Raw genomic sequence first — 11,215 nt, 5'->3', positions numbered from 1 at the left:
CCATGCGGTGCCCCGTTTCTCCCAGCGCAGGGCTCAACTGCGGGATCCAACTCAGCTTTTCAGCCTCCCCGAACAGACGTGGCACTCGTGTAGAATACGGACAGCTCAGCGCTGCGGGGTCCAGGAAGGGAGCCGGAACCTTCCACGGGGACCCAGCGAGGAGGGGCGGGGGAGGAATATCAGTGCGACGCGACTCTGAGGTTTCCGGGCTCGAGGCCTCCCCGGGCCGGAAGTGAGGCTGGCGGGGCGGCGTCTTTCCGGTAGCTCCTCGGCAGCCCTAGGGGGCGCCGGTGCGGGGCTGTGTTTGCGGAACAGTGCCGGCGGCCCGGAGACGGAGGCATGGGGGCGGGTGTAAGGCGCGGGGGAGCTCGGAAGGGACGGATATTGCTGTGACACTGCGGGGAGGCTCCGAGGGGACTCGTGTCGGTGTGGCACCGGGGCACGCTGAGGGATCCGGCAGCAGCGGGTGGCCATGGGGACGTGGGCGTCGCTGGAGGCGGTGTGGGAGATGCCGGCCGAGAAGCGCATCTTCGGGGCCGTGCTGCTCTTCTCTTGGACGGTGTATCTGTGGGAGACCTTCCTGGCACAGCGACAGGTGAGCCCCGCCGGGGCCCGCGGGGCCGGACCCCGGCCAGCCCGCGGCCGGCCGCGCCCTCCATCCCGACGCCGAGTGACCGCCCCCGCCCCGAGTCTCCCGGAGCCCCCTCGCCTGGACCCGACGCCGGGGGGTCGGGTGGGGGGCGGTGGAGCGGGGTGGGCCTCGGGGGAATCGGGGACGTTTCCGCAGCGTGACGGTGGGACTCGCGCTCGGTAGGGCCTGGTGATGGGCACGGGGCCTCGGCTGCTCGCTGGGTTGGCCCGGGTGAGGTCCCTTTAAGGGCCTGGGGTCCCGCTCGCCTCCTCGCGCGACTCATCATCAGAAGCCTCCGGGTTTTGAAGCCGCGAGCTTCCACGGCGTTGTGTAATCATGCACAGCCACGGGGCGCGGAATCCATTTTCTGAAAATGAAGCCTCCTCTGTGGACCTGGGCTCTACTAGCTAACCTTAAAATCATCCACCAACGTCCTCTCCCCCATCCCTGAATAGTTTTTTTTTTAAAGCAGCTTTATAGTTTTTTTGTTTTAAAAGTTAGAGCAATAAAAGAGTCATTTGACAGATTACAAGATCCTCACTTGAAATAGCTGTTGGATTAGGGATCTGAACGTGGAAGTTAGTTTAAATTGAATTGTTTGCTTTAAAGGGTCTCGGGGGCGGAGCGATAGCACAGCGGGTTCGATAGCACACCCCGGTTCGATCCCGGGCATCCCATGTGGTCCCCTAAGCACCGCCGGGAGTAATTCATGGGTGCAGAGCCAGGAGTATCCCCTGAGCATTGCTGGGTGTGACCCCCAAAAAGAAAAAAAAATTGGTCTTGCCCTTGGTTTGCTTCACCTCCTCTTCATTCTCACCAAATTGAGTCAACCATGGTACTTACCCTTTTCACACCTTTGTCTTTTTATTTGTAGCGACTCATTTTCTTGAGAGTTAATCTTTTTTCCTCTGCAAGTTTCTTCTCCCAGTTGACATTCTGTATGTTTTTATTCTACACTGAAAATGTTAAAATTTTTTTCGTCGATGACTGGGTTACAATTTGTTCTCTGCCTTTGATCCATACTAGTCAGTGCAGCGGTAAGCAGTAGAGCACTTGGTTGTCTGACATGGTTCTTTAGATACCTTTCTTGGTGGAGTATCTTAAAGGCCTAGAGCAGATACTTAAACACACATTTATCGGAGATGGGTTTTAGTTGTTTGACTTTTTGGATCACAACCGACAATACTCAGGGTTACTCCTGGCCCCGTTCAGGCGAGAGCATATAGGATGCCCAGGGTCAAACCCAGTTCAGCCACATGCAAAGCAAACCCCCTACCTGCTGTACTACTGTTCTGGCCCAGAAGGTGGGATGTTGATTTTTTTTTTCTTTTTGGGTCACACCTGGCAATGCACAGGGGTCACTCCTGGCTCAGCACTCAGGAATTACCCCTGGCGGTGTTCAGGGGACCATATGGGATGCTGGGAATCAAACCCGGGTCAGCTGCTTGCAAGGCAAACACCCTACCCACTGTGCTATTGCTCCAGCCCCTGATCTGTCTTTTAAAAAGAAAACAAATGTTTATTTTGTTTTGGGGCCACACCCATTGATGCTCAGGGCTTATATACTCCTGGCTCTGGGGACCAAATGGGGTGTCAGGGATGTAACCCAGATTGGCCTTGTGCAAGGCAAGCACCCTACCCATTGTACTATCTCCCCAGTCCCTGATCTGTCTTTCTTTAATAAATAAGCCTTGCTACAGTAACTATCTTTGTCTAGTGTCTTTTTTACTGACTTGTTTTAATGTTATGCTTTTCATTGAGGGACTGGTTAAGTTTACAGCAACATAGAGAAACCTTTTGCTGTAAAACTATTGTAGAAGATGCTGTCTCCATTATTGTTTGATATCTGTTCACTGTTCTATGTTCCACGGGCTGAAGTGACCTTTTAGAATTTAATGTAATGGCAAAGCCTATCTTTCTTGAAGACCTGATATGTTTACATCTGTCACTTATTAAATTACCCTTGATTTGGCTTCTGGACCAAATTTAATGACCACAGCATTTATTACATATAGAATATTTGCTTCCTTCTCCTTTTCATGGTTTTTTTTTTTTTGTAAGATGTAGCTTATACCAGGAATTGCAGTATCCTTTGTGATATTACAAGTTGCTTTACAAAGTAAAGTGTGTGACAGCACTGTACTTTCGGTGGGTTGGGGGTGGGTGGAGGCTCCCAAGCAGTGCTGGGGCAGTGAGGGATTTGGGGGGGGGGGGTGGCAGGGAGTGAGGAGGGGAACTGGCCACACCCAGGGATAATCCACTGAGCTGTGCAACTGCTCTTTCAGTGCATGCCCTGGCAGGTCACTCATCAGCCTTTTGATGTGCTGCTACTGAGGGCTAGCACTTTGAGGTCTCTCTCTGGATCCTGATTTTTATTTGATTTTTGGGCCACACCCACCTGTGCTCAGGGCTTACTCCTGACTGCTCAGGGATCACTCCTGGCAGGGCTCAGGAGACTAAATGGGATGCCAGAGATCAAACTTGAGTTGTTTGGTTGCAAGACAAGTGCCCTGCCCTTTGCACTATCTCTCTGGCCCCGCTGGACCCCTTATTTTGGTTTTACCAAGTCAACCTACCTCAAATGATCTTGTTTTGTTTTTACTTTCCTGGCATCAGTTGTTCTAGTTGTCAGTGTAGCTGGTCAAATGTAATATATGTTTATCGTATAAAGCAAATCCAGTAGGCTTAAGTGACAAGGTAGTGCTCTAAAACAGTGTTTCCCAAAATGGGCTGTATCATCCTCTGGGGTAGGGGTGCTGGCACCGTCCAGGAGAGCTGTAATAGTCTCAGGAGAAATAGGGGTGTGTTTTCTGTTTGCTTGTTTAAAGGAGGTAGAATTGCAGGTGGATGCTGATTAAATTTCTTTTTTTTAAGGGGACAGGAAGCCAAGTAAGATGGGAACTTGTGCTGTACACCATGTAATGTTTGTGGTTCAGTAGAGGATAAAATGATACAGTGGTAGAACACCTGTCACACATATTTGAGGCACTGAGTTCAATTCCCAGCACTGCAAAAATAACAAACCAAAAAATGCTAGTCATGCAGTATTTGATCAGACATGACAATTGTAATAATGACTTGTTTTGTTTCATGAAAGTATTTTCTTCCAAATATTTCAGAGGAAGATATATAAAACTACAACTCATGTGCCCCTGGAATTAGAACAGATCATGGATTCAGAAACATTTGAGAAATCTCGACTGTACCAGCTGGATAAAAGTACTTTCAGCTTTTGGTCTGGATTCTATTCAGAGATTGAAGGCACTGTAAGTAATTTACTTCCTGGGGAAACTGTATCTGGTCATGTAATGATATGTTTCCAATGTTGTGTGTGTGTGTGTGTGAAGCCCAGCCGACTGTGTGTGTGTGTGTGTGTGTGTATGAAGCCCAGCCAACAGTGTATCGGGTCATGTTTGTTTCCAATGGTGTGGGTGTGTGAGTGCGCGTGCGCGCACCCGTGCCAAGCCCAGCCAAACCCAAATCCAGCCATGCTCAGGGCTTACTCCTGACTCTCCACTCAGGCATCAGTCCTGGCAGGCTCTGGGGACCACATCTATGGCCAGGGCTCAAACTCAGGTTGGGAAGGCAAGAATCTTACCTGCTGTATCTTACCTCTGTCCCTCCATTTTCTTATTTTTGTGGCACAAAAGATGATACCATACCTACAATTTTTTTTCAATCTTTTTTATTTTGGGGCCATACCTGACCATGTTCTGGGCTCCTCCCTACCCTGAGTTACTCCTAGCAGTAGTTGGGGAGTGCTACGTGCAGTGCTGGGCCTCCTGCACGCAATGTGTGCGCTCAGCCTGTCCAACCATCTCTTCAGTCCTACAAATCTTTTGGTAATGTTTTTAAAAAATGCTTGATGATATTAATGTTTAGTCAGTTGAAAACTGTAGAATATGGTAACTATCACTTTAGACCTGATACAAAAAAGTACCTAATGCTGCAAGTTATTCTGTGTGTTGTGTTTTGTTTTGTTTTGTCTTTTTCATTTTTGGACCATACTCTGCTGTGTTCAGGAGCTACTCTTGGTTTGGTGCTTGGAGGGGTTTCTGGGGTTGCTCTGGTTACCCTGTGATCCTGGGGATGAGAGGGTTGAACCGGTGCCTCCTGCTGGCACAACATGCGATGATTCCTTTGAGCTACCTCTCTGGTCCTATAAGTTATTTTTGTACAGTCCCTGCTTGTCTCTTTTTGGGAGGGGGGTGCGGGGGACAGTATTTCACCAGCAGTGTTCAGGGCCTACTTCAGGCTTCTTGCCTCTCTCTTCATTCTTGACTTATCTTCCATATTGCAGCGAAAGATATTCTTAAAGCACAATTTTGATCATGTTCTCCTACATAAAACCTTCCACTGCTTCCTTTAGGGTAAAGTTCACAATTCCATTGATAACGTTTATGAGGTTGTTTTTTTCGGGGGTTAGGAGCCACCGAAATTAACCAGTAGAGTTAATTACTTGTCTTCCGGTGTTTTGAAACAGTAGGTCAGTCAGTGTTTGCCAGTGGGCCATCGAGGTAGTACTGGGGTTAAGGTCACTGTCTTAACACTGCCAACCCAGATTCAATCCCTGGCACCACGTACCATCTCCTGAGCCATGCCAGGAGTGATCCTGACCACACTGCCAGGAATAAGCCCTGAACACAACTAGATTTAACCTCAAAACAACTTCTGTCACCATGTCTGTCAAAGTGACTGACCTTAAAAACTCCAGCACCACAAGTCATCTGAAGGGCATTCCTAGTGAAAGTGACTGATAGTGCTGTTCTCGTCCATCCCAAAAAGTCTCAGGACAACCAGTTTAACCTTCTGTCTGATGCTGATTCTTCTTGAGAGTAATGTAAGACTCTTCCATTCTTTAGTGTCTGTGAGATTCCTTTTGACTGACCATTGCTTACTTGAGCTTCATCTTTTTTGTTTCTTTTCCCAAATCCCTTCCTGTTCTCGCTTGCCCAGCTCAAACCCAGCTTATAACTTTGGGTTTTTTCACCTGCTGCTCTTTCTGTCTGGGGTCTCCCTATCCCTACAACCTTCCTCATCTCCCCTCACTCTCTGGAAACTCACTGTTCCCAACTCCTGCATTTGTATCCAAAAGAGAGACATCTAAGAGGCCAGACTGCTTTAGCCCCTCAGGTGTGGATAAAGTAGCACCCTACCCTATTATTCTTCTTACTTTTTCCTTTGTTGGTTTTGGGCTACCCCTGGCTGTGCTCAGGGCTTACTCCCGAGGTACTCAGAGAACCATATTTGATGCTGGAGATTGAATCTGGATCAGTAAGGCAAGTGCCTTACCCTCTGTACTATCTATCCAGCTTCATTATTTTTCTCAGAGCATTTATCATAGTGCATTGAATTTGCCTGTTTAGTTGACAGACTGATAGTTCCTAACAGAAAGGATAATTTAAGATCTTGTTTATCATATTATACTAGTGCCTGGCATATAATAAGCACATAAATCATATTTACCGGGAAAAAGAGTGACATTATTTTTACGTAGTGTAGCCAGACTGTCTCTCATGCTAAAAGAGAGACTGCGTAGTACAGAACGTGTTGCACTTTATTTTTGTTAGGATCTTCACATCCTTGTCCCTTTAGCCTGTTTAGGCATTTTTACTCTGTTTGCTCTATAAAATGTCAATACTACTAACAAACTACCTATCAGTTTCAGTACTATATGCATGTGTGCTTGTGCTTATACATAAAAAGAGATTTTTGCCACCCAAAAATAATTTTTTTTTTAATTTCTCCCCCCCCAAAAAAAAATAAATGTTTTTTGGTGAACTTATAGAGAGGACTGTTAAGCAGACTCTGAGTTCATATGGCTGGAATTATAATTGTATCTCTACGTTATTAGCTCTGTGGCCTCAAACTAGCCACTGGGCCTTCTGGGCCTTCTGTATCTTAGTTCTTTTTTTTTGTGAGGGGGGAGGGTCACACCTACCAGTGCTCATGGGTTACACCTGGCTCAGCACTCAGGAATCACTCTGGTGATTCCTCATCGAACCATATGGGATCCCAGAGATTGAACCCGGGTCACCTATGTGCAAGGCAAGTGCCCTACCCACTCCAGGCCCTTTGTTCATTACTTTCTGGCAGAGCAAATACAAAGCAAACCGTGTGTGGGAGGTGCAGGTGTGTGGTTCTGGCAGAGTGCAGGGTCCCCAGAGAGAAGGTGTCTGCCTCCCCAAGAGGCTCTGTGATGTCTCAGCTGTCAGCAGAGAGCCTGCCTCAGGGGAGGAATGCATGGGACCAGAGTAGGAAAAGACAGGAAGGGTCAAATTCTTCTAGTTCCTCCTTATTTTTGAAGCAGTAGTTTACTTCTGTGTCTCATTTCCCTTCACTTTAATAATGAGAAATAAATAGCAAATCATGTTTGATATTTTTTTATGAAGACTAAGGTAATGAACTCTTAGAGCAGTGTTTTAATGTATAGCTGCATCTTAGTTATTGAGTTTTTTGGAAATTAATTTTAGTCACCATGACTTATCATCTTGTTAATGATAGGGTTTCATGTATCCAACATCCCAACACCAGAGTGTCCATTTCCTCTACCATTGTCTCAGGGGCTCCCCATCGGCTCTCCTTCTCCCCATCCCATCACCCGGCCATGGCAAGCTTGGTTCTGTAGGCCAGATCTCAAATTCTGTTGCTTTTGGCTTTTTGTTATTCTTTTGCTATATTTCATTATATCCCACATACGAGATTTTGTTTTGGTTTGGTTTTGGGTTTTTTTTTTTTCTTCTTTTTGGGTCACACCCAGTGATGCTCAGGGGTTACTCCTGGCTTTGCACTCAGGAACTACTCCTGACAGTGCTTGGGGGACCATATGGGATGCCGGGGATCGAACCCAGGTTGGCCGCGTGCAAGGCAAACGCCCTACCCACTGTGCTATCGCTCTGGCCCGGTTTTGGGTATTTTTTATATATATATATTTTTTTTGGTTGGAGGGAAGGCTGGGGGAACCACATCCAACAGTGCTCTCAGGGGTTAGTCCTGACTCTGAACTCAGGGATCACTCCTGATGGATATTCCTTGAATGCAAATATAACTTGCTTGTCTCTGTTTCTTTGTGTTTGGTTGGCTTGGTTTGGAGGCTCTACCCAGCTATGCTCAGGAGTTACTCCTCGCTGTGTACCAGGAATCACTCCTGGTGGTGCTTGGGGAACCATAGGAGGCCAGGGATCAAACCTGACTGCATGTAAGGCAAGCATCTTACCTGCTCTTTTATAGCTCCAGCCCACCACATATAGGAGATATCATTCTGCATCTGTCTCTCTCCTTCTGACTGACTTCACTCACCATAATACCCTCCAGTTCCATCCACATAGCTGCAAATTGCATGCATTCGTCTTTTCTTATAGCATCTTTCCTATTTTCTTGTAGTATTCCATTGTGCTTCTATGCCATAGTTTCTTTATCCTTTATTGGATTTCTTTAGGCAAGTTACTTTAACCTCTCTGAGTTTTAGTTGCCTCATCAATAGTATTCCCTGCCATGCCTGTTTTCAAGCCTTAGTGAAATAAGCATATGTAAAAGTACTGGAATTGTTTGTGTTGGGATCATTGTTGGGGTTTTATTATAGAATATGCCAAGGAGTATGCTGAGTGACATCAATATTGAGAAACTTTACTGTTTATTGTTCTTATTTCCCAAAATGTCTTAGACAAGGTTTGCTACAGCATTTTCTAAATTCATTCACAGATACAATTAAAATTCATTTTAAAACTACTGTTGATAATTAAAAGACTTTAAATGATATGTATTTCAGCTTTTCACTGAAAGTACCATAACTCCTAGATTCTGCATTATTTTAATATTAGTATTGGGATTAGAATGAAAAAAATATCATTCTATACCAGTAGTTCAACAAGTGAGTCTGCAGTGCTGCCAAACATATCTTTTAGGAAACAGACTTTACATTCAAGATTGAGTTGACTCTTATAAAATGGAGTTAGCTAGATAGAAAATTAAGGAAGTCTTTTTAAAAGTAAGTTAAAACAGCGATTTTTCAATCTTGATTTTATTTTTGTGTGTGGGCTACACTCATTGGTGCTCAGGAATTATTCCTGGTTCTCTGCTCAGGGGTCACTCCTGGCAGGACTCAGGAAACCATATGGGGTGCCAGGGATCAACCCAGGTTAGATATGTGCAAGGCAAACATCCTACTCACTGTACTATCTCTCCAGCCCAATTTTCAGATTTTAATGTGTATCAGATATTGGGCAAATTGCTTGACCTTCTGAACATTATTTCTGTTTTAGAAAGGCCATTATCTTGGGGTTTTTTTTGGGGGAGAAATGAAAGGTAGCGGAGACCCACACCCATTAGTGCTCAGATCTTACTTCTGCCTTTGCATTCAGGGATTACTTCTGGAGATGCTCAAGGGACCATATGGGGTGCCAGAGGTTGAACCCCAGTTGGCCACATGCAAGGCAAGTGCCCTGCCTGATGTATTATCACTTCAACCCTGGTGTTTTTTTGTGTTATTTGTTTGGTTGTTTTGTTTTTAGCAAAATATACTTATTTTATTTGTAGGGGCCTCCGCAGCAGTGCTTGGGAATCGGGTCCTTCCTGCGGTGACCAGCCCAGCAGTGACCAGCCCAGCAGTGCAGTCCTTGTTTCAGTGCTGTGACGGGGCAGTGCACTGCTGCACATGCCCAGTGGTGCTGGGGGCCACCAGGGCTATTCCCGCTGTACTGAGGGTGGTAGTAGTGTTTTCTTTTTAACAACTATGGAAGTTTAATAATTGACAACTATTCAATATAAAATGCACAGATAAAAACTTTTTTTTAGTCTAAACTTGAGGTTCTCTTGTTGGATATATTCATCAAAATGCAGATTTTTGTCCTAAATGAGATGGGTCTGTCTCTTTTTTCTTGTTCTTTTGTTTGTTTGGGAGCCAGGGATCAAACTTAGGGCCTCAGGAGCCATATTCCCAGGCCTCTCTTCTCTAGCAGTAATTATTTTGTTCTTTTTTTCTTTGTAAAATCATCTCTCAATGAGAGTTTCTGCTACTGCTCAGATCTGATTTAAGTATGCTTTGTTTTATAGCTTATTCTTCTGTTTGGAGGAATCCCTTATCTCTGGAGACTTTCTGGACGGTTCTGTGGCTATGCTGGCTTTGGATCAGACTATGAGGTATGTAATTCATTAGCATGTATTTTTCAGATTTTTTTTTTCCTGACAGACATTATGTAGAAAGTTCATTTTTGTTTTCTGCAATCATTGGCTTGTTAGTTTGCACAGGCCTCATTTCACCCATGCTGTGTTAGGATAATGCTAATTGCTATAATAAGACCTGGAATTATTTTGGGGAACCTCCTAAGCAGTGCTTAAGGGACCCTCCCAGCTACATTTAGTCTATTTCCTCCCTTCTGGTTGTTTAAAATTTCTTATATCTCTAATTGCCTTGTTTTGTTTTATTTTAAATTAAGTTTGGGCTACTCCTCAAGGTGTTCAGGGTTTGCTCCGGCTTTGTGCTCAGGGATCACTCCTAGCCCTGGAGGATCAAGTGCTATGCCAGGATTGAACCAGGGTCAGTTGCATGCAAGAAAATGCCTTAACCCATATACTAGGTTGCTGGCCCTATCTTCAGTTTTTTTTTTTGTTTGTTTGTTTTGTTTTTGGGTCACACCTGGCAATGCACAGGGGTTACTCCTGGCTCTGCACTCAGGAATTACTCCTGGCGGTGCTCAGGGGACCATATGGGATGCTGGGATTTGAACCCAGGTCGGCCGCGTGCAAGGCAAACGCCCTACCCACTATGCCATCACTCCAGCCCCCCTATCTTCAGTTTTAATTCGCTCATCACTTATTCCTTTTCTTTATATTCTTCTAAAGCAGCTAGTATTTTTTACCGTCTCTTCTTCCTGTGAGATCTGTTTATCTTCACAGGTTCTTGATGCTGGCCTATTATGTGTTATAAGGCAGTTTACATAGTAACCTCTATTGTTTCAAAAATTATTTAGGTCAGGGCCGGAGCGATAGCACAGTGGTAGAGCGTTTACCTTACATGCTGCCGACCTGGGTTCGATTCCCAGCATCCCATATGGTCTCCCGAGCACCACCAGGAGTGATTCCTGAGTGCATGAGCCAGGAGTAACCCCTGTCCATTGCCAGGTGTGACCCAAAAAGAAAAAAAAAATTATTTAGGTTCTTTTCATATAAGCATCATGCCTGCTTCCTTAGTCACTTCTCACCTTACACATCAGTTTTTCTTAGAGAGGCCTTCCCTAACCAATTCATCTAAAATAGTGTCCTTTCATTCACTAGTGTCCTAATGAAGATATAAGTGAATGTAAGTGAAACACTGTCACTTACATAATACACATCTATACAGGCTTCCTCCACCATCTCCAGCTACCTTGCTTGTAAATTTGTTTACTTTTTAATCTCCTGACAAGAACTTTCAAAATTTTTTTTGGTGGTCTAGAGCAAACCAGGGTCTCTTTTTTTTATTTTTGTTTTTGGGTCACACCCGGCGATGCACAGGGGATACTCCTGGCTCATGCGCTCAGGAATCACTCCTGGTGGTGCTCGGGGTACCATATGGGATGCTGGGAATTGAACCTGGGTCAGCCGCGT

General features: G+C 45.3%; 1 protein-coding gene across 1 annotated transcript in view; it reads left to right on the top strand.

The window, feature by feature from the left end:
- Positions 1-271: 271 nt before the first annotated feature.
- ZMPSTE24 (zinc metallopeptidase STE24) overlaps positions 272-11,215 on the top strand; it is a 34,670-nt gene continuing 23,726 nt past the window's right edge. Inside the window, exons 1-3 of the mRNA XM_004614216.2 lie at positions 272-595; positions 3,751-3,897; positions 9,683-9,769. Coding sequence (XP_004614273.1) covers positions 473-595; positions 3,751-3,897; positions 9,683-9,769 — 357 coding nt within the window. The 5' untranslated portion in view covers positions 272-472. The remainder of the gene's footprint in view (positions 596-3,750; positions 3,898-9,682; positions 9,770-11,215) is intronic.

Source organism: Sorex araneus, chromosome 5 (genome assembly GCF_027595985.1).
Source record: "Sorex araneus isolate mSorAra2 chromosome 5, mSorAra2.pri, whole genome shotgun sequence".
Classification (NCBI taxonomy): domain Eukaryota; kingdom Metazoa; phylum Chordata; class Mammalia; order Eulipotyphla; family Soricidae; genus Sorex; species Sorex araneus.
The sequence above is the reverse complement of the archived record's forward strand: the minus strand, read 5'-3'. Positions and strand labels throughout refer to the sequence as shown.